This window comes from Amphiura filiformis, chromosome 18 (assembly GCF_039555335.1).
Source record: "Amphiura filiformis chromosome 18, Afil_fr2py, whole genome shotgun sequence".
NCBI lineage: Eukaryota > Metazoa > Echinodermata > Ophiuroidea > Amphilepidida > Amphiuridae > Amphiura > Amphiura filiformis.
In genome coordinates, this window is record NC_092645.1 from 48606945 (window position 1) to 48632153 (window position 25209).

Sequence of the window (25209 nt, forward strand, 5' to 3'; positions counted from 1 at the left end):
GTACCTTGTACTACGCAGGTGCTCCTTTGTAAAAAGGGAATTCCCTGATGGGGACGGTCAAAACGCTTATTATTATGTAAATTCTTTGGGGACGTATGAATAAAATACGATACATGATAAGAGTAATAATACTCCGAAAGCCATGAGTGTTTCCACTGAATATTTTGTTGTTTTAAAACTGGATTTACGTTTTCCAAACTAGTTCTCAAGCTTGCTTTTGGGAGAGTACATGTATTAAATATATCTGAAATAGAAGATGTGAGACTTACTTCTAGTACACATACGAGGGCTGGTCAAAAAGTTCGTAGAACAAGGTACTTGAAAGAGTAGGCCTTGTAGCCAAATTCTTTCTATGTCAATCTTAAACGTGGTCATTGCATACCTAAATGCACCTGTCGCAATTTTTCTTGAAACCTTCTATATCAACAAAACAGAAGTTTTCCGATTGCTCCATGAACCACTCTTCAGTGAAGGCTCACCAGCATTGATCACCAGCAAACCTGGTATTATGAACTGAGGTAGGTCTTAAAATTCTAAAATAGGTTTCACTAACTGAAGGCCGTGCCTGGACCACAATATGGTTGATTTATAGTTAGTCGTGAATGGCAGCTTGGCAAACTGAGAATTGGGTACAGGACACAATAGTCTCATTCCTACCACCAACCTTCTTCACTTGATGGCTTGCCTCAATTTTACTATCAAAAGTGTATGATATATATGCCCATGATTGTACTTTCACTTGGCATGACCCTCCCTGAATTTCAGAAAACAGCGATGAAGACCTTCCACTATGATCTTCTTAGGGGCGGGATATCCTGGTGCATCCACTGAATAGACTCATAATTCCAGTGATTTAATGTCTTATCACCTTTAATCTCATATAGACGAAACTTGTCTCGGCCCTCATTCTAAGTGTATAGAAGGCGTTCACCTGATTATGTCAACTGGGAATCAATTTTGTGCATAAAGATACTGGGACTCCATCTAGAAGACGCCCTATAATACCCAAATATTAATAAATTTATGTTGAAAACACTTTCATCAGAGTTGTCATTTTTGTGGTTATCGTTCTTGTTTGGTTCTTTATTCATTATCAATGCTACTGTACCAGCACGTATATCATTAGTGACGTCAGCAAGTGTTTTGGACCTTGGATGATCTTCAAGGACACTCATTCCATCCTTGAACTCTAAGGACCATTTCGTTGCTGTTGAATATCAAGGACTTCATCACCATTTACAGCAACTGTACACTGTTAAATTTTAAGTGAGTTTTCACCACCGTCGGAACAAATTTCCAGGATGACCCTGTGTTCACTTATGGTAGTACCTGTGAATTCAAGGAGGCAGGCTTCCTCAGCAGAGTGTCCTGCCAGTGCCCATATACAGTGATGCAAAAATCAAATACTTTTGCAGTAATGTTTTGAAGGATCAAGCTAGCTTTCAAATGAGACCAAATTCATTACCGTGCGACAAAGTAGCATACCTTGTTCTACGAACTTTTTGACCGCCCCTCATACATAGTAGGCCTTCAATCCCCCCACAGGCTACTAGGACGACCATCAAAATTTCATATTGTTGTTGCAAACGATTGTTGTCTGGATATCATCAACAGAAGTATTTTGGTGGAAATGGTCAAAATCGGACAAAAACTTTTCGAATTATGAATTTTCAAAGTGTCCCATTTTGACCGGTCATGAACTGAATAAAATAACACAGTCCAAAAGTACCATTTAGGAGCAAAATTAACACAAGTATATTATTTGCCTTTTCATACACGGGCTTTTTCATAATATGCATGTTTTCATAGGGTTTCATAATGAACTAATATGCATGTTTTTCATGCTTTAATAAACCACCAAGTCTATTTTAAATATATTCCAGCTCCCTTCTTGGTTGAGCACTTTACTGTGGATGATTTATAACATATCAATTATTTTTTCAAATCGAGGCACTGAAATCTTGCTTTTAGAATTTGCCAAAATTCATGGCCGACATGGCACATGATCAACAGTCCAGGTTGATTTTTTCACTATCAAAAGTTTAAACGTATGGGTTTAAAATGCATCTGAAATGCATCTAATAATAAATGAACTGAAAAAATTTGGGAATTTTTTTCTGCAGTCATGGGTGCAGAATTCTGAATTTTTAAGGACAAAATCAATACAAGCTAAAACTTGATCAATAATTTATATAAATAAATAATTTATATAAATATTATTTTGTGTATATGTTCCAGTCTCCATAATATTTTTCACAAGTACCAGTATATAAAATATCCCGTAATTTATCGTAATTCAAATGCCAAGAGTATATAATTCAGCAGCCTTGTCAGCAAAAATCACCAATTTCCCCCAAAACAGCAAATTAATGTGACTGAATTCAGTGAATTGTATAAATATGTGCACTGTGCATATAGTAAGCCTGTGTACAATGCAAACTTTAAATGTTAATTAACTAAAATAATTTAGAACCTATATCAATTATCATTAGTGGCATATTAATAAAAAAAAATAATGCCCAAAAGTCTTAAACTAGCAGTGTCTGTCTTCAGAGGCTTGTTTATTGACTAATTAAAAAAAACCAGTTGAGTAGTCCTATTTGCATCATGCACTTAATTGAAGTAAAAATCTCTCATCATTCATCATGTTGATTGTCATTAAAAAGATGAAATGAATTAGCACAATTGTACACTCTTAAAAAATATTACTCAACCATTGATAAAATCATACTCTTTTGGATGGTAAAAAGGGAACGTCCCTTCTAACTGAGTAAAGTTTACTCAACTTGATTATGTAACACGTTTACTCCGGTATTGTGCAAAATTTTACGAAACAGCAGAGCAAAATCTTTTCCCTTTTTACTTTGGGGGTAAATTGTACTCAATAATTCATGTGAGTTTTGGTTTACAATGTGATTTTTGGTTCACATTGTGATATTTTGGTTTAAAATGTGATTTTTGATCAAAAACCTGATTTTGGTCAATTTAAAAATCAATTGATAATCAAATGATTTAAACAAATCGCTGATTTAAATCAGCTTTTTCAGTTTTTACCATTTTTGATCAATTTAAGTTAATTAAAAAAAACTATTCATAGTCCCTCTTTCAAATGTTATCAATTTCAGACAATCCATAGACTAATTCGTCTGACATTTTAGTTTGTAAATACGTAACATTTTCCAGATACAAAACACGGTCCGGATTTTTTTAGGCGAGGAGCATCATTTAAATAATATAGTTAATCAATTTTAATATGTACTTCTTGATTTTTGCTTTTGGATTTTTAAATGTATATTTAAGAGTCCCTCTTTCAAATTTTATATTTATGTGTAATCTTGGCATTTTATCGCGATATGAATTTTGCTGATACAATTTGTTCAAAATTTGCATTAAAATGATCAGAAAAAAACTATTATTGTCAAAATTTCTGGGTTTTTTTCTGTCATGTTATTTATTAATCTAAAAGTATTTTAGGCGACGAAAAAACCCACCCTTTTCTACGGGCAGATAGACCTTTCAACTTCAAGTATACGGTCGGGTGTTTTTTGTGCTTTTTTTTCTAGAGTGAAGCTAAAATTGCCCTAAAATCATCACCAAAATCGGAAGAATTTTGACATATTTTCTATTTCAGCCAAAATATGGTATATTTTTTATGATTTAAGCAAAAACAACTTTAAATTCTGGGTCGGTTGGGCCCGTAGAGAAGGGTTTTTTCGTAGCCATTAATACTATTAAGTATTATTAAATTTATTTTACTTTTTTATTTTGTCACATAATACCTAACTAAATAATAAAAACTAATGCTAAACTTAAAATTTGTATCCATCGTTAAAAATCAATCAATCCCGGAAATCAAGCCTGTTATTAATATTAAAACCCCAAGCCGCGATGGGTAGATTTGTTTTAATGCACAGAATAAAGAAAGTTTCTCTCATTCAGCTGCATGGGGTACATGCATCTCAACTAAAATATTCTAAAAGCACCCCAGTAAATAATAGCCTTGATAGGTACATGTAGCATTTAAAAGGGCTACAATGTACTGCATGAAGATGAGGTTTATGACCAAGAAATACAATATTGATTTTCCCTTTGTGTGTGTGCCATGTACCATGAACAATTACATAATAGTATTTACTTTTGTTGAACTTGTTAAAAGGTCAGTGGTAAAATAGGTCTTGCAACTCATCATCACTCCTATACCATCTTCTTTGCTCCTATATAGTGTTTGCTTTCAATGAACTTGCTTTCATTTACAAAAGGGATATCATTTCAGAATTTGCTCAAAACTGGGAATATTGGCTCAATTTTTACAATAAAAAAATTGGAACATTTTTTGATGCAAAATTAGCTAAATTTCAGTACAAAATTGCTTACAAATCCAGGAAATTGATATTATATTTTGGTGGCTATTTCGTTAATTTGTTTTATTTGGGGTCAGATCAGATACACATTCATACGCACTGAAATCAGGACTATTTTTTAACAATTTTCAGCTATGTCCTATGGAATTACAGATGTTCTGCCCCCCCCCCCATTTTATAACGCTTTCCAAGTTTTCTGGTCATCTTAAACATAATTCCTCTATGGCTTATATTGGAATTCCATTTAGTCATACTATTTCTGTATGCCCTTTTGTCTTTCATTTAGGAATTCCAGATTTTTTTAACCTCACTACTGGATTTCCAGAAATCTTTGGCGATGACTAATGCCAGTAATGGAAATCCAGATTTTTTTTCGATCAAAATCTTATTCCTCAACCCCCTTGAATACAATAATGTTACCTGGATTTCCAGGGGTTTTTTGTTCCTCACTCCTGGAATTCCAGAAATTTTTTGGGATGGCTAATGGAAATCCAGTTTTTTTCCTGATCAAAATCTTATTCCTCAACCCCCTTGAACACACTTGCTACCTGGATTTCCAGACTTTTCTTGCTCTTAGTATGAGGATTTCCAGATTTTTAGAGCATCAAGTTTCCATATCCTCTATGGGGGGTGTGCATACTTTATCTGGAATAGCCCATTGTCGCCGCCTACTAATTTGCAAATAGATTGGGATAATTAATAAGCTATAGGCCTATAGTTTGTATCTGATTAATTGTACAATTACGTCATACACCCCCCACCCCCACACCCCCACCCCAATATTAGACCATTACCTACATTGATCTGAATTGATTCAAATAGGCATACAGGGTGTCCCAGAAAAAATGAATGCGAATGAATTTGGACGTAAGTCGAGAAATAGACACCAGAATCCAAAAATCTTATTCTGCATTCTATACGTCAATTTTACCGGAGTCGGTCGACTGATTGCGAAGAAATGAGCGATTACATAACGCATGCGTCAATTCACTTCAAGGTTGAGATAGAGAGAGGGGAGAGAGAGAGAGAGAGAGAGAGAGAGGGGGGAAGAGAGAGAGTGAGAGAGAGAGTTACCTTAGCCATGTTTACATCAAGTTCGAATCCCGGGGGGGCACTCCAACTTTGGAGGTGACGCGTATGTGGGGCTGTTAAGACCCCCTTTTTCAGCATCGCTGTCACCCAAAGACCCCATATTTTTTTACGAACACATGCTCTGTCCATGCTCTGTCACCCAAAGACCCCCTTTTTTCTATTTGATCTGTCACCCAAAGACCCTTGCAAGTCCAATTTGAACAGCAACTTTCATTTATCATGGATTTTGTTACTTATTTTGAAAAAACAAGGAAATTTGAAGCCATTTAGAACTAAATACTCAATTGTCTACGTTTCTGTGGCGCTTTTTCGGCTCTCACCCAAAGATTCCATTTAAAAAAGGTCATGTTCTCACCCAATGACCCCATATTTTTCACATTTTGCTCTCACCGAATGCCAAAAATCATGCTCTCACCCAATGACCCCATATTTTTTACATTTTGCTCTCACCGAATGCCCCTTAGTGCGAAAGTGCCAGCCCTACACCTATATCCATTTCATATTGAAGTGCCCCCCCCCGGGTTCGAATACTAATTAATAAGTGAATACGTCAGATGTCCAAACTCCACACATGTGACGTCAGTTTCACAAACATGAGCATAGTAACTTATTAATATCAGCTGATGTAATTTGTATTTGTTTTACCTCTGTTATTATCAGCAATCAGACAACATTCTTTATCATCAAATCCAACTGATAAACCAATTGTAACCTTGTTGTTACAGACTATTATTGCAAATAATTTGAATGCGGTCTTTACTATTTATACAGGGTGGTCAAAAAAACCTTTAAATGTTTACATTTCAGTGGCAGATTTCTCAAAATTGGGGAGATATGCTGTAATTGTTTAACTATTCCTAAACTACAGATCATAGTGGTATATGGTGAAAACGTCGTCTATATATTATGGTCAACACAATTTTTTTGGAAATTAACCTGTTTGACTAATGCAACATAGTAAATACAGGGTAAGTTCAGACATACAGCTCAACTGATCGTACTTTTCCTACATTCGACCTTGCATGATTTTTGAGTTGACACAGTCATGAAAATAACTATAGATACTTGACAGACCATTAGTAGCCCAGTTCTGAACCTTTTCATTGATCATTCATAACAATAGGTATCTGATGGATCAGTGAAGATAAGAAGGATTATAATATATCCGTAACCTTGATATTATAGTACATCTCGAGGAAAAAGTGCAATGGACATGTTTTCATTTTATGTTTCAAATATCCCGCGCATGAAAATTGAGTATTTAACCCAAAATGGAAAATGGAACAATTTATTGGAAATCTGTTTAACAGATTTTTTTGACATCTCTTTCTGCACTGTATTATACCTAAATTAAGAAATTTTATAAATATTCAAAGAAAATATAGGTCATCCAAAAATTTTTGATTTTTACACATTTTGGGGCAAAAAAGGAAAAATAAGCAAACATATCAAAATCTGTTTTAACAGCTTCATTCATCAAGTCATAACAAACAGCCTACATGCTTAATTTCTAATAAAATATTGAAATTGTGAAAAATATAGGTATTTATTGATTTTCATGTTTTTTCTTGCAAATATGCTAATAATATGCAAATTATGAAATTGCAAAATAAAGTTTCTACATAGCATAAATCTTTCAAGTGTGATGTTCAAAATGACAGACATCAAAAAGAGATTCGATGAAATGTAAAGGTGTAGTAACAATTTTGGCATGGACTGTCTGGTTAGGCAAAGTACGGTAAGTTGAGCTGTACTAGGTCTGAGTAGGATTGAATTGCATTAAAACATCCTCAATCATAATTGAATCATAATTCAATGTTTATAATAAGCAAGGCGAATGTGCTAAATTTGTTAAAACAACATATTCACGCACAATTTGGGGAAATTTTTTGACCAAAATGTGGATTTTAAAAGTCAAAACCCCGAGTGATCCTTAAAATATTTTATCAAATTTTATATCATTAAGTGAAAGAGCACACTTATATTGTCTATATACTAGATTCATTGCAAAAACCAATCACAGATGTCTATTTCCCACTGTAGTCACCAGCTAGAAGCTCACACAGCTCTTTTGATGCTATGCACTCAACCGTGTAGTGTAATCAAAGACTGTGTAGATACAACTCACTGCTTGCTTGGGAGCTCTTGGACGAAATTTTGTGCTCAGATGTATCAAGGTGGAAACTATGCAGACGGTTTATAAGAAAATCGTTTTGTAGCCAAAAATGTCCATTATGTTTGCTATTGTACACCCTACATACATGTAAATTTATGGCCGTACGAGCCAAATCCCATATAAAGAGTTGGAATGCATATTATAGGTGCTTTCTGTCAAAAAAATCGGCTTTGACCTTGACATAATTATTTCGCTGTTTAATATTATGTGACGTGTCATGTCAAAAGGAGACACTTTTGGGCAGGATCGTAAATGGAGAAATAGCCAAAAATCTGCCCGGGGATGATTTTTTCACAATGTGGGATTGTTGCGAATTTGTGATGATATTATTGTTAACAATGTTGTCTGATAGTTTCAGACCGGAATATAACAGGAATCTTGTATTTTTGAGACATTTTTCAAGGTAATTCCTATACTCTCAACATTGTCAATAATATTTTTAAAGGTCGATATCTCAATTTCCAATGTTATAATATCATAACTTACGAACTCAATATCTTCGCTTAGGAATGCCCGATTTCATTGGGGAAAACGGCATTGTGGAGCAAAATATCTCTATATTTAAGATATGTAAAAACCTCAAAATTGATAACCTGCCCAAAAGTGTCTCCTTTTGACATGACACGTCACATATAACAAAACATCATAGATGGTGCAAACTATTCTTTATTTGAAATGATTTTGCAAGAGGAACATTTTGTTGTGTTCAGTGACAATTCATATACGGGGGGCAAGGGGGCATTCACCCAATATTTTTCTTGTCCCCCCCCAGTTTTGAGGCAAAAACCCCAAATTACGTAAATTTCCGCTTTTCCGCCCCATGCCATTCTGAAAAAAAACCTGGTGCCGCCACTGCTAAAGTGCATTAAGGGCTGGGGTATGAAGGTTTAGACAGTATTTATTTTAGGACATTAGAGCACATCAGACATATCGAATTGCATTCTTAATACGGAGAATGTCTTTCTGATATCAAATAATTTTGATTTTTGAAATTCGCAATTTAATACACATTTTATGGCAAATCATTAAAATTGATATTTTGATATTTAACAGTACTCGAAGTAAACTTTATAAATCTGATGATTTGTACTTAAAGAGTATGTAGGTGGGATGAAAAGCCGACAATCAATTGAAAATGTTGACCTTTCGTATTGAAGATATGGATTTTTTTTTCCAAAACACCAAAAACAATTAGGTCTTTTGGGGAAAAAATCCATATCTTCAATATGAAATGTCGGCTTTTCCTCCCAGCTACATACACTTTAAGAATATATCATTAGATTTATATAATTTACTTCGAGGACTTTTATATATCAAAAATTTGAAAAATATCATTTTTTATAATTTGTCATAAAATTTGTATTATATTGTGATTTTCAAAAAATGAAAATTATTTGATATCAGAAAGACATGCTTCGTATTCAGAATGTAATTCGATAGGTCTGAGGTGCTCTCATGTCCCACAAAAAATACTGTCGAAACGCAATAAACGCTCATTCTAGATACCTTAACTCATCAAAAAAAAAAAACAAAAACATCTGATGATCATGCTATAGTTCTAAACACACACGTGTATCTAGCCTTTAAGAAAACGTAGACCTCGTGATCCTGTATAAAAAATCATTTTAATTTCACGTGTATCAATGTAGGTGTACTACTTTTCTTCCCTAACCATTTCCTAATATTGACAAAACACAGTGCCCTTTGTACTCTTATTTTAATCATTGACGAATATCTAAAAAGCCACAGCCACACCAGACTGGTTTCGGTCAGCCTTTTACCATCTATCGGCATCGCCTACACATCACGGACACGAGTATCGTCTGCTGAAAATCACTTTGATTTGTGACTAGGAAGAGCAAAAACATCAAGAAAAATGGCAGCAGAAGTAAGTTGAATATGCATTATTTTAACATAATCATTTTAGATTTGAAATTCACTTTTTGATCGACAATAGAAGATTTATTTCGTTCTATTCTACAACAATTTTACGTTATGAATTTGACATGTATGGTATAATCTATTTCACCATTGTACCGTGCAAGGCGTGTCAGTTTTAATTGTGGAATTAATCTTTAGCCTATTTAAGGTTACACAAAGAAACGTAAAAAACGTATAAAAGACGTATAAAGTTCTCTAAAACAGAGTTTTCTCAGTAATCAAATATCGCAGCGAGTGAAATGTTTGTGCATTGGATGTAGATTAACATTATTTTTATGTGTTTACACAAATCTTTAGAATAAATTTGAAAATCCTTCGTTTAAATTCTTTTTACGCACCATGTTCATAAGATCAAAAACGCGTTCCATGTCTATTAATTCAGAGAAAAATGGGTTTCAAGCGTAAACAGTGGTAAAATGCCTACTCCCAATTCCAGTATTTTTTTATTATTAAAAAGATACTATCCTATTTTGCCAAATGAAACATAGCTATATCCTAAACCTTTAGTTAGTCCTAAAGGAAAATTTTAATATTTGGTCAATTTTTGGAAATAGACCTAAGGGCCAAAAACATGCATTTTTAAGGCGTTTTTCGACCTTTTACGTTTTCTGTGACAAGCAAGCCCAAAGACTTGAACAAAGACTAAGTTCATGTTATGCATTATAATTTTTGCAAAAATGACATATAATATTAAAATTATGAGCTAACTCTTACCCTATACTCAAGATTTTGAATGCTTAGACTTGCACCAAGTCTTACAATTTTGAGACTACAATTGTAAGAAAACATGGAAAATTGCATGTCTTTGGACCATTTTCCCTCAAATTGCAGAAATATTAAAATTTGACTTGTATTGCCAGTTAGAACTAACTAAAGGATTAGGATTAACTATATTTTATTTGGCAAAACAGGATAATAATTTTTAATCAACAAATATTGGTGCTGTATTTTTCTGGAATGGGGAGTAAAATTGCTATATAATATTATTCTTATCAAGTTAAATAGGCCTAGTAGTTGAAATCTATCTGCCTCTAAATGAGTGTTTTGTTTATGTGTAAGAGACGAAAGGCATACGCACTCAACAGAAACATCATTGTAAATATGTTACTGGTAAAGGCGGATGTACAAACATGTATATTATTCCATCATCTTTTTTCAAGCAATTTAAACATGTCACTGTGTCACTTATTATAAGAATAATATCATGACAATGCATGTGGTTAACACACGAGTGTAGCATTTCCGTTTTTTCAGATTAAAAATAATATGAAAGTAGCCTACGTACGTACATGGGTTGTAATTCTTTCTTTTTTATTATTCATATTTTATTTTCCATTTTTTGTCCACATCAGTCAATGCACAATAATACAAATACATATACACATACATCAGAATGTCTTAAAGGAGGATTTCGTGATCCTAGCATCCTCTTTTATGACATTTTTCAGTAGATATCCACGAAAAAAGCTTATTTCCAAAATTTCAGTTGATTCCGATTTTGCGTTTGCGAGTTATGCATGATTATGTGTATTACACTGCTCCATACACAATGTGTTGTAATTTCGTTCTGGTGCACCAGAACGAAATTCAAATTTGGCGATATTTTTGCTAAACGAATTTATTTGCAAGAAATATTTGGTACATAAACATTATGTAGCCAGAGGTATCCAGTGGTGTAAAAATCTCAACCTTTTTTGGGGAAAAGTGAGGGGATGAGGCTGTGGATCACGAAATGCCCCTTTAATTAATTGTTGTAATTCTTTATTGCGTGTGAACTCTAACAACACGATAGGCATATTCCTTACCGATTTATGTTTTGGTCTTGCACAACAGTATGTTGGTTTACGCAATACAATAGCTGCTATTGTAGATTCACCTCCGGAGAGAGTGGGTGGGTGGGGCGACACTCATCACACTGAAAAATAACGTTAATTTACATGCAGGTCAGTAGGTAAAATTCACATCGACTGATTAAACTCTTGAACTCCGGAACAGACACGCTTTATATTATCCCGGGATGAGTATACACACGAGTTAATATTTACCCTGGTTTATATTTACGATCTATCATTAGCATATACACATCGTAAGAGCATTACACATGTTTAAGTAAATTAATAATGTTTGCTTAATTAAACTTTTATTGTTATCTTTATTTACAGTTCATTATCAAGTACCGCTTGGCAAGAGCAGCATTGGAACTTGCAGTAAGTATCAACCAAAGCTTTGCCCTTCATCATGATTAAGTTAAAATGATCGGGCACATGTGGGTCTCAGGGACGGATCCTGGGGTTTGGTGGGAGTCGCTAAATGAAAAATTGTTAATTTGTTATAGGGGTGCCATTAGTTTGTTTTAAAGCATCTGCTAACTCGTATTCAAACGTAGTATCAGTTTCTGCTATGTTATATTATTTGACACGATATAGTAAAATCAGACCAAATTGGGCAATAATGAAATTATTTAGGCAAAGGATCAAAAAAACAATCTTAAACATGAAAAATTGACAAATAAAAGGTCATAGTAAATATAGTAGAGATTTGGCACTGCTTACATTGCTTAGATATTTAACATCAATAATTAAGTATAGGTACTATTAACTATAAACAAGTTAGTGATCATGGTAATTGTAATAACCCAATTTTCAAAATTTCCTGTTTATGACCATCTGTGTTTGGTCTGAGTAGGTGTATCAGATCGTGTACAATATTATGTTAAAGTTATTGCAATTTTTTGAGAGCAACAGCAGAGTTTCAAGCGGTATGTAACTTAGATCTGCTATCTAAGGCTCGGTATCACCAAGGTTAGATATCACTAGTTTCAAAACAGTTTAACTATAAGGTCTTCATATCACCCATTTTCAATCAAGTTCGCTGTTCGAGGTCGATATTTTAAATAAATTTCGCTAATTACAATACTATTTGACAGAATGTTTACTTTGGACACATTTGACATTGGCTGTGATTTAGAACCAAATAAAAAGGAAATTTACAGAAATGTGCTGCTGGGCGTATGCCCAAACTGGTTGCATTGGTTGTAATAATTTAACAGTTAATAATAGCTGTGCTGCACACAAACTTTAAACAGTTTTAGTTTGTAAAAAATAACCTGTTACGAACCATGGAACAATTACAAATGTTAGATGTCTCATAACCGATAAAACGTTATTCCATGGATGTAATGTGGTGAATGAAATTGGTTGTCATCATTTCACAGAAATCTTTAAATTGTCTTTGCCATATTTAATGGCTGGAAATGTTCCTAGTCAATTAAAGGTAACTAAAATAATTCCCATTTACAACGTTGTGCGACTGAAATACTGTTTTAATGCAGCAGGTGATCATTAAACCACAATTGGTGTGTATCTTGACATATCAAAGGCATTTGATACAATAGATCACAATATCTTATTTTTAATATTAGGCCTAAGATTTTATTGATCGTTTTAGCAAACTAATTATGCTTTTTGGCTTCAAGAAATCAGTCAGGTTATGACAACACAAAACGTTGGAGACAACGTTTAAATGCCATGTTATATAAATGGTGTAAAAGGTATACATCTTATATACTTACATAATGTTATTTAAGTGGTGTTTTTTTTTGCAAACGTGTTTGCCAAAAATATTTTACATTATTTAAAGGTTGTAGTGTTTTTTTCATTTAAAACGTTTAAAAAAAACCCGTATTCATGGCCTATATATAACATTGGAATGTTATTAAAACGTTTTGATCAAAACCAAATCATGCTTATAAGCTGTTTATAACGTTTTCAAAACATTTATGTATTTACTTGATTATTAATTCAATTTCTCATTCAAAATAAAATATCATTTATTAGACATTACACCTTTTTAGATTTATTTTAAAGCACCAACCCTGATTTTGCTGAATTTCATGAGGTCAAGGCACAATCAAACGTAGTCGACTATAAAGCTAAATTCATGATTGTTTAGCAAGCCTCGGCATACTTTAAATGTATTCAATGACCACTGTGGGCCAAGACACACAATATAAACAATTTAGTAGTATTCAGGAACTTGCAGCTAGAAAGCGCAAACCCTTAACTACAATCAACCATCGCAACCAAGATCGGCTCTTCCGGTTATCCTTTGGGTAACCAAGGCAATAAGCAATCTATAATTAGCTTCATTAGTTCACAAGAACACACAGGTCAACAGTATAATTATATGGCAAGTGTGCCACACAGTGTCATCGACCCGGTATCTTCATGGCAGAAATCGCCATGGTAGGTTGAATCCACAGCCACGCATGGCCATTTTGTTCCGACCTTTAAGACGCATAATGAGCCGAGGGACATCCCGACTAAGGTTACTGTCAATACCTCGGTAATTGACTTCTCTAGTGTGTAAGTGAGCTTGTATACGCCATGTGAGGGGGTGCTCACACTGGGGTGTGTGTGACCTCTGTGTGGGGGTGAACATGTATACGCCATGTGAGTGAGTGCTCACATCAGAAAATCATAATATTTTGGTCAGTTTATGAGTTCAAGACGCACGCTTCTTTCTCAAGACGCAAGCTAACGACTGTCATATCCGTTGAACATATATGTTCACGTGCAAGGAACCAGATCTGGTTTCTTTATACGAAATCATTTACGGGAGATATTCATCATTTTCTACCCCGGTATCCAAAGATTTATCGTCTGAATATCAATCGTGCATAGCACATTTACGTGTATCGATCCCGGGTATTCATTTCAGTGTCTCGGCTGTATAATGTAATTAGAGAGATTGCGAAATTTACGTGAAACGTGAAACGGGAACGGGAACGGCAAACTACATTAGTCAAAAATAGGTTAGTGTGCCCTCTAGAGGGTGAAATCTATTGTGAATTGGTCAATCGTGGAATTACCGTAAGGCGATTACGTTGCGGTTGGTAGCAAAAAATGACGTTCCAAAATGACAAAAAGACGCATTATAAAATGCAGAAAAATGTTATGTTTGTCTTATTATGAAGCGAATCAAAGTATCTTAATAGAGCAAGTAGAGTCCGACATGTAATAAAATCCATTTTGGGGTTACAATTTGACCTAGTATAGACCAGAAGAGGTGAGTAAATTTCGATTTTTTTTCGACGCGAATTCGAACGGGAAGATTACCTATTCATTTCTGTGTGGAAAATGCCGTCCAAAAATCAGCTTGCGAAGAGGCGTTTTAGGCAAGATCGAGTCGTGTTACGGCAAATTTGCCGTTGAATTTTTTTTTTGGACGGGGGACAGAAGTTCATGCAACGCCATTTTTCGCCTTGCTTTTTCGTTGTGTTAAACAGCTGTCAGAGTGTTTTGCTTATGGATACTATTCAGCAAACATCAAAATATTTTTAAAACATGATCACGTGTTTTGGTTAAAACATTTTGATAAAATTTTATTAAAATACCAGGGAATGTAAAGGTCACGATACTGTAGGAAAAGCAATTTTGTAAAATGTTATTTTGCAAACATTTAAATATTGTATGAACACTTTATGTACTAATAAGTCTATTGTGTTAGCCCTTTTTTACCTAGCTGGGGGGTTTACAACCCCCGAGCTAGGTACTGTTTTTCTATCCGATTCTTCTTTCTTCTTCTGGCAACAAACTTTAAAATGCTCCTCCTCCTACATGTTACACCCTACAATTACGTAACTTGCACATATGTATCGGCTATATCCAGTGCCCATAGGGTCTAAACAGAATTGGGGTCAAAGGTCATTAAGGGGGAATTTCCGGTATTTAACCAAATACCTTCAAAATGCTACTAATGCTACATATATATTATAATTATAGTACAATGATGTCATTTGCATATATGGCATCGGCTATACCATACGCCTATAACTTGTATACAGAATTGGGGTCAAAGGTGATTAAGGGGCTAAATCTTACAATTGCATGATCTGGACATCTGTAAGGGGTATGGGGCTCAAACTCGGTGACAACAAATCTCATGACCAGGGGCACATTTTGCAGGGGTCAGGTTAAAGGTCATGCAGAGGTCAAATTTTAGAAACGCATTTCCTGGACATCTGTAAGGGGTACAGGGCTCAAACTTGCTGACAACAAAATTAATGACTAGGGGAACATTTTGGAACACTTTGCAGGGGTCAAAGGTTATCTTGGGTCAAATCTTATAATTTCATTTTCTAGATATATGTAAGGGGTATGGGGCTCAAACAGACTAGATGACCAGGGAACATTTTGGAACATTTTGCAGGGGTCATGTCAAAGGTCATCTGGGGTCAAATCTAAAAATTGCATTTTCTGGACATCTGTAAGGAGTACGGGACTCAAACTCGGTGACAACAAACCTCATGACCAGGGGAACATTTTGGAACATTTGCAGGTGTCAGATACCTCCACAACACCAGCACATTACTCGTTGACTGCCGATAAACGTCCCAATAAATCGGACTTAGTCACCGGTCAGTTCTCATGATAGATTTCCATGGCTAACGATGGTTAACTATGAAAACATGTTAAAGGACATCAAGAAAATTTTCTAAGTTATTTATTTTGAGCTCTTTCGAGTATCGACGAGTAATGGATATATTCTGTAGATTTAGGTTTTGTCTGTGACTGCTAATGTGAGGCCGTCGTAGGTCGTACGGGGCTCAAACTCGGTGGGTGGGTGTAGCTCTGTCCTGGCAAGAAGAAGTTTATGTTCGTTAAGTCATCCGACCCCGCCCCCCCCCCCTCCCAGGGGTCATTTGAGGTCAAATGACTAAAGACTGTCATATGGGCATGAAACTAGGTCGTACGAGGCTCAAACTCGGTGGGTGGGTGTAGTTCTGTCCTGGCAAGAAGAAGTTTATGTTCGTTAAGTCATCCGACCCCGGGGCCCCCTCCCAGGGGTCATTTGAGGTCAAATGACTAAAAACTGTCATATGGGCATGAAACTAGGTCGTTCGGGACTCAAACTCGGTGGGTGGGTGTAGTTCTGTCCTCAGGCAAGAAGATGTTTATGTTCGTTAAGTCATCCGACCCCGGGGCCCCCTCCCAGGGGTCATTTGAGGTCAAATGACTAAAAACTGTCATATGGGCATGAAACTAGGTCGTACGGGACTCAAACTCGGTGGGTGGGTGTAGTTCTGTCCTGGCAAGAAGATGTTTATGTTCGTTAAGTCGTCCGACCCCGGGGCTCCCTCCCAGGGGTCATGTGAGGTCAAATGACTAAAAACTGTCATATGGGCATGAAACTAGGTCCTACGGGGCTCAAACTCGGTGGGTGGGTGTAGTTCTGTCCTGGCAAGAAGATGTCTATGTTCGTTAAGTCATCCGACCACGGGGCCCCCCTCCCAGGGGTCATTTGAGGTCAAATGACTAAAAACTGTCACATGGGCATGAAACTAGGTCGTACGGGGCTCAAACTCGGTGGGTGGGTATAGTTCTGTGCTGGCAAGAAGATGTTTATGTTCGTTAAGTCATCTGACCACGGGGTCCCCTCCCAGGGGTCATCTAAGGTCAAATTACTAAAAAGTGTCGTATGGGCATGAAACTTGGTAGGTACAGTCAACATTTAAAGCAGCATTTTTGAAGGTCATTTTGGGGTCATCCAAGGTCACCACGGGTCATCTGAGGTCAAATTAGTAAAAGCTCATATATGGGCATGAAACTTGGTAGGTACAGTCAACATTTAGAGTTATAAGTTTAGGTCATTTTGGGGTCATCCAATGTCACCCTGGGGTCATCTGAGGTCAAATTAGTAAAATTGTCATATGGGCATGTCACCATCAGCCTGGTAATCGTGCCCAGCCGAGAACCGCCAAATATGGGTAACCGCCTAGTCTATTTTAAAACTGATGCATCAATGACTATGTTCATCATGTCATATAGAGGCCTTGCATGCGACGTATCATCCCGTAAATATGGCGGACTACTCAAATGCATTCAACAAAAGCATGATTGCAATCTACCGTGACAGTTCGTCTCACACACATAATCCTGCACTACGATCAAATAGGTTGATGACAACATTTGATTGAATGGACTGCACTCCGCCATAACTACGGTGAAGGACACCGGTTGAAAACCTTTGTTTGGAGCCAATCAATAATTTCATGCAGGGCCTCTATTGTATCATTCTCACATAGATATAGAAATCCTAAATTCGTTCACTATCTATATTTTTACTTCTAGTAGAGCTCCAATCTAAGGGTTAAAGTTATGTTTAGGTTAGGTTAGGATTTTAAGTACCCAGTACAGTGAACCTTATGGTACAAATGCGCGCGAAAATTTTAGCATAGGCCTATTGAAACTAAACTGGTGAAATATGGGACAAAAGTGGAATAAATTCGAAAAAAAAAAAAAAAATGGCATTTTGTGGCTATAAAATGGCCAAATATGAGGTTAATTTCGACACAAACCAATACAGGCGTCAATATTGGGGGGGGGGGTGATTATATTGACCAGCCCCCTGGCAAAATATTGTGGCATTTATCCCCCCCTCCCCCCCGATCTACGCCTATGTAATTTAGAGCCCTGTGACTCCATCGGTCTCCCTCTCCTCCTCCCCCCCTCCTTCCTTTTTTCTTCCTCCCTTGGCGGAAACTCTAATAGGCACAAAGGACCAATATGCGATACGTAATCTATTTCCTCTTCTTTCTATATCTAACCTCCTTGGGCCTACATATTAGTACTGATATATCATACGCTGGCGAAATTACGTAATTAATCGGATTAATTAACATACTGAGCAATAGGTGAAAACAATTTTGACAAAAGGAGTTGTCCTTGTCAATTTGTAGACATGTACTTTTGATTATTTACATAGCTTCTTCTCCAATCACTGTGTAAAACATCCATCCAAAAATCTGATTGCTATTATTATATGGATGAATGGACATATCACAAAAGGATTGCTTATCTCAATAGGGCATGTACTTAAGCATTTTTTTTAACTGACCGGCGTTATTGGGCGTTTTATCGGAGGTCACCGAGTAATGCCGAAGATCAAAATCGATTTTATGTATTGTGTATGTATCATAGGACGCTCGTATTAATTGTCTCTATGCGCTTGAGAATTCAACAATATAAATAATGGTAGCTCTATTATAATACACATTAATGTTTTAAGCAGATAAAATTCCAAAATATAATACGTTTTCTGCCTTTGCTTGTCACGTGGTAGGCCTATGTTGAAGTTGCGATTATATTTTTAAATAAGTTTCAGATGAATAACAAGAAGACAAGTGGCCTAGTGGTCTAAGGCGCTAGGCTCATAGAGTACTAAGCGTTGCGCCGTGAGTTCGAACCCCGCCTCTGCCAAACTTTAAAAGAAGTAAATTAAAATTTGAATTTTTTTTTTTTTTTTTTTAGAAATGTGACTGGGAGAATTTATGTATGGTGTGGAGTGGTGTGATAGGGCATGTACTTTAACTGGCCGGCGCGGTCCGGTGACTAAGTCTTTATTGGGCGTTTTATCGGCAGTCAACGAGTAATGAAGTCCCAGCTAGGTTTGTGGTCTATGACCACCATTTGCCACTAGTCCTTTATTTCTGCCCCTGTGTAATTCACTTATACTGTATTATTCTCCTTTTCTTTTCTTTTTTCGTTTGTTTATTGCAGTACCGTAGCGTCACAGGGGCATGTGCCCATGTGCCCACAATCTATTTAAAAATTTAGAAAATCCCATTTGAATATTGCCGGTAAACGTTTTGTGGCACCTGATCAGGTGAAGTGCCCCTAAACATGTTTGGTGCCACCCTGACACCCCACCCCATGAATTCTGGTACTACATTGGTCCATTCCGCCCATTTTCATATGTCAACATTTGATATATATAATATACTGTAGATCTTTAATTTTTGGACCAGTTATAACCAAACTTCCAAACTTGGGCAAAAGCTTCACTGCCCCAGCCGTTGCATTTGGCATGACCCAATTGGGGTAAAACATCACGGTTGAGTAATTTTACCAAAAATGCTTCTTCTCACATGTTCCATGGCACAGTAATGAGATTTGGCTATAGCTAGCCGGGGCCTATAGGGTAAACATAGGTTTGGGGTCAAAGGTCATTAAGGGTGTATTTCCGGTACATAACAAACAGCTTCAAAATGCTTCTTTTCCTACATATTACATGGCACAGAGATGTGACGGACACATAAGCATTGACATTAGCTGGTGCCTATGGGTAACCGATTTTGAGTTCAAGATCATGTAGGGATCAAACATATGTGATTACTGCAAACAACTATAAACTTCACTTTTTGCTGCATATTAAGTGTTGTAATCATCAGAACAATGCCAAAATAGCTATAGCATTAGGTGCATATAGGCACTGAAACCCAAATCCGAGTCACAGTGACTCATAAACACGTGTCCAGCCCTATGTCTAAAATGTCCCAGTTAAGTGAGTCAGTAAAACGTTTTATTGACTCACTCAACTGGGTCATTTTAGACATAGCGTCAATGTGACTAACAAAGATGAGTCCAGCCTTGACTCACATGGGTGAGTCAAGCTATGTCTAAAATTACCCAGTTAAATTAGTCAATAAAATATTGATAACACATGAAAAGTACCATAGCAATAGATAAATACAATTTTGGAATATGCATTGAACCATAATTATATGTCAAAGAAATGTTGATCACTCGCACCTGTAAGCTACTTGTAGTGTAGGGTGATTTATTCAAAAATTGAATTTATCTATTGCTATGGTAGTTAATCCGATTATTACGTCACTTCGACGGCGAATACGCTGGCGAAGTTACGTAATAATCGGATTAACTACCATAGCAATAGGTACAAACAATTTGATTATATCGCGCTGCACTACTACGTTCATGCAGTACCTCTGCATTAACCATAGATGTCAAAGAAATGCTAATCACTTGCACCTGTAAGATTAGTCTCTTTGTAAAGAGCGGTATTGTATTCAATCTATTATAATTCGTTATGAATACGGCAGACGGCCGAATCCAGATTCGGCTTTTGGTAAATTCATTTTAAACATGCATTACATTTGAATTCGAGAACAAGGGATCAATGCTATATCTATAGAGGGCAGCATATCGATTTTTTAACGGTTGCCGTCGGTGACCGTACTGTGATGCACCGTCAACTAACCTTGTATGCCGCCCTCTTTTGATTACTTATTATGCTGTTATCATCTGGTCTCCGTTAAAAAAATGATATGCTGCCCTCTATCATGTACAACATTGATCCCTTGTTCTCTAATTCAAATGTAATGCATTCGTAAAATAAATTTACCAAAAGACGAATCCGGATTCGGCCGTCTGCCGTATTCATAACGATATGATTGACGACAGGTGATGAGTGCAACCTGCTTGTAGTGCAGCGCGGTATATTCAAAATTGTTTGTACCTATTGCTATGGTAGTTAATCCGATTAATTACGTAACTTCGCCAGCGTATAGAGTGTGTCAGCAATTTATTGATTTGGCCGTGGCAGCGCACCATGCGGAATGCGTATTGGGCTGTTCCATTTGATATCCAGAACCCCATTGAAGATATTATTCTTTTGCACAGGGACCTGGGGGCACTTCAATATGAAATGGATATAGGTGTAGGGCTGGCACTTTCGCAGTAAGCGACATTCGGTGAGAGCAAAATATACAAAATATGGGGTCATTGGGTGAGAGCATGTGTTTGGCTTTCGGTGAGAGCAAAATGTAACAAAATCAGCGATACATGACTTGTTGGTGATCAAATGAAAATATAAGGGTATTTGGGTGCCAGATCGAAATGACAGCTATTGGGGTCTTTTGGTGACAAGAGCATGTGCTCATAACAAATATGGGGTCTTAGGGTGACAGCGGTGCTGGAAAAGGGGGTCTTAACAACCCTACATACGCGTCACCTCCAAAGTGGGAGTGCCCCCGGGCAGAGGGAGTATGTATTTCAAATTGCTTTACCTGAATGGGCGACTCCATTGAAGTCTACAAGCCCTTTGGATAATAGTCTCCACAGCAGCCAGTTTGGTTCCGCTCCCTCCACACAAACAGTCTGCCAATTGCCACTTATAACGCCGTTTCTGATTAGCTACACGATATAGCCGTAGAGCTGTACATACGGGAACTTGATTGACCTCAGTCAGCTGGCGAGAATGCCGCGAGATGGCGGGTCAAACTTGCTCATGAATAATAAAGTAGCCGTCTAGCCGATCGACCAATTGAAAGCTTTGTTTGACGTCAAGCTGGATGACGTCGGCAGAAAACCGTTAGCGAATCAAAAAGGACCAGTTCGTGATCATTGGCAGACTGGTTGTGTGGAGGGAGCGTAACCAAACTGGCTGCGGAGGAGACTATTTGGATAAGGTCGTGTCCGGGGGGTGCACTTCAATTTGAAATGGATATAGGTGTAGGGCTGGCACTTTCGCACTAAGGGGCATTCGGTGAGAGCAAACTACAAAAAATATGGGGTCAGTGGGTGAGAGCATGATTTTTGGCATTCGGTGAGAGCAAAATGTAAAAAATATGGGGTCATTGGGTGAGAACATGACTTTTTTTTAACTGGAATCGTTGGGTGAGAGTCAAAACAGCGCAACAGAAACCTCGAAAATCGATAATGATAATGATAAATGAAAGTTGCTGTTAAATTGAACAAGTAAAGGTCTTTGGGTGACAGATCAAATGAAAAAATAAGGGGTCTTCGGGTGACAGAACATGTGTTCGTAAAAAATATGGGGTCTTTGGGTGACAGCGATGCTGAAAAGGGGGTCTTAACAGCCCTACATACGCGTCACCTCCAAAGTTGGAGTGCCCCGAAGTCGTGTCTTCCATGTATGTGTATACACTAGGATCAACAATATGCTTATCAATTAGGCGAACAGTTCTTAAACAGTGTGTTAAATCCCAATATATTTCTACATTCATTGAATGAACAAAAAACTCATACTCTGCAACTTGAGGTCAAATTTTGCACTATGATTATGTAATTGAGATTATTGGACTATGCCATTGGGATGATGCTCTTGTGGTCCATAGTGATACTAAACACCTCAAAAGAAATAAGTCCCCTCTGAACATGTCATCATAACATTGTAAGGTTTCGTTTTGTACCAATAAAACTAACTTTGAAATAATTATATGACTGTTAACTAAGTGGTGTGTGAAATTGAGAGATTTCCATGACTTCATAGCCTTGATCAAGTCTTCCGCCTTACTTTTTCTCTATTCATGCTCTTCTTTAGGACCAATGGTCAAAGTATCATATACTGGTACTGGACTCCCTCAGATTTTTAGTCAGGTCAGAATTTTTGTGTAGGACGAAACTGGCAACATGAGCTAGGGAGGAAGTATACCTTGTGGGCATGGTGTGTATTTTGGTCAAACACTACCCCTGTAGTGCACAGTATGCCTGGGGTATAAAAGTATAAAGAAAGTTCACAATCTAGTAGGCCCTAATTCAAATGTCAAATACATTTTCACAAAGTTATGATGGTAAATAAATATCTTGAAAGAATAGATAACTTCAAAACTTTGGAAAGTAATATAAATTTTTGGAAGATGTGGCAAAGCTTCCATGAATTTTACATTCACTAACTATGGACACCAAAGGACTTGAAACAAGTCTATGACTTCATGGCTGAATGAACCCAAATTGAAGACAAAAACTGCCCTTTCCAAAAGTCACAAAGTAGGCCTATGCTTGTTAACTGCAAGGCGTATTGGGACAAGGAATGGAACTGGTCATCTTACAACTCACTGTGCTGAACTCTGCACCAAGCGGATTTGCATGGCTGAATGATCAAGAATCGATAAACATTACAGTAAATGTTCACTTGGTGAGGATTTTAAACTGCACTCAAACACATGGGGTTTTCCATTAGTAACAATCCATGAATCAACTTTTGTGACAAGCATAGGCCTACTTTGTGACTTTTGAAAAGGGCAGTTTTGCCTTCAATTTAGGCTCATTCAGCCCAGAAGTCAGGGAAATCTCGCAATTTCACACAACACTTAGTTAACAGTCATATAATTATTTCAAAGTTAGTTTTATTGGTACAAAACGAAACCTTACAATATTATGACGACATGTTCAGAGGGGACTTATTTCTTTTGAGGTGTTTAGTATCGGGTTCCAAAAATATCCCAAAGGAATAGATTTCTCAGATTTGCCAATTTGGTGTTTTAATACGACCTATACAAAATAAATCAAATTTTGCAATCGAGTCAAAGCAAAATGTCCTTGGTTTTAATAATAGCGTCAAAATATAACATTTAATGTACAAGAAAATTGTCCGAACATTGCTTCAATTCATGTGAAATCAAAAAAGGAAACGTGTATTTCGATCATCAAATCATCATAGCACATTTTGAACATTGTCCAAGAATCTCATCAGTGGATTCAAATTCGTACAATCTGTATAAACTCAGGTTTTTACTAATCATACTCGCTTCGCCATCCGACACCAAACTCTTGTTTTTCGTTATTTAGACTGACATTACAAATGACATACACCTAGTATAATGAAATACTCGTTTAAAAAAGGCCCGGAAAACATCTATGCTATGATCTAAACTGGACTGATTGCAGCCAGTCGTATTTGCATACCAATACAAATGTGGGTTCGATCAAGGGGGTGACACTAGCTTCACGGTTGTTCTATTATCAACGCAAACCTATGACAAATCCCGCTGGTTTGCTAGTTAGAAAATGAGGCCAGTTATCGATCGGTTATGAATAATTAATTTCGATCCCTTTTAGGGTTGGCAAATAACGACGCCGTTAGTTTTGCGAACTCTGCCTGTTCAATGCGAGTAGCAAGCTTGAAAGTGCGCCAGCTAGCAGAGCAGGGAGCAATCCGGTGATGGCGCACTAGTATTTCCCATCAGGCACCAGTGATTTGTTTTTTACAGAAAGTCTAATAATTTGATAATGGAATAACCTTTCGCAATAGTAATGTCGAAATTAGGAATTGGTGTCAATAATACGACGGTAGTGTATCACTTGAATTTGATACGAAATTCAGCCGGCGATTTAGCGATAAAAAAAACCTTTGACCACTGACCTGACCTGAAGCACGTGAGGCGCCATATTCGTTTGTTTTATTTCCTCGTGTGATAATAAATATCATTCAAACTATAGTTGTCGGCCGTGAACGTAGTTTATTACTGGCCTAAGAAGTTTGTTTTTAAAAACAAGTAAATAATCATCACTCACCGTTTTATTTGATCTTGTGGATTTCCCAACACGTAATAAATTGAAGCGCCACTACCGGATTGCTCTCAGGTAGTAAAGCGGGCGCACTTTCAACCTTCGAAGCTTGCTACTCACTACCGGTAGTAATATTAATTAAGTGATGTCACTGATGTGCAGCGTTTCTGGAATAGCACTTGCATCGTGCATGTATAATTTGAATGTAGCTTGCTGTATCCCGGGGTGCTGTATTTAATATGTGCATGCATATTACAGGAGTTTAGGCCCATCGAAAAAACAATTGAATAATTTAGGAGATTATCAGGGGCACATGAGTCCTGAGGCGGGTAAAATTGGGGTGAGAGGGGTGCGATTTGGACCTTAAAACGCTTTAAAAGGCTTAGGATAACCAGGGGGGCGGGTACTTGGATTATTTTTCGACGGAGATGTGCGGCCCGAGCTTCCGAACCCATAACCATTTCTAAGGGTCACGATTTTACCGAAAATAGGTAGGCCCCCTACCCATATCTAAGGATTGTCAGGA

General features: G+C 36.9%; 1 protein-coding gene across 2 annotated transcripts in view; it reads left to right on the top strand.

Moving 5' to 3' along the window:
• The first annotated feature begins 9319 nt into the window (after positions 1–9319).
• LOC140138757 (annexin A13-like) overlaps positions 9320–25209 on the top strand; it is a 47344-nt gene continuing 31454 nt past the window's right edge. Inside the window, exons 1-2 of one of the 2 annotated variants that reach the window (XM_072160521.1) lie at positions 9320–9517; positions 11733–11777. In XM_072160521.1, coding sequence (XP_072016622.1) covers positions 9506–9517; positions 11733–11777 — 57 coding nt within the window. In that variant the 5' untranslated portion in view covers positions 9320–9505. The remainder of the gene's footprint in view (positions 9518–11732; positions 11778–25209) is intronic. The other variant, XM_072160522.1, reaches the window with a different exon arrangement.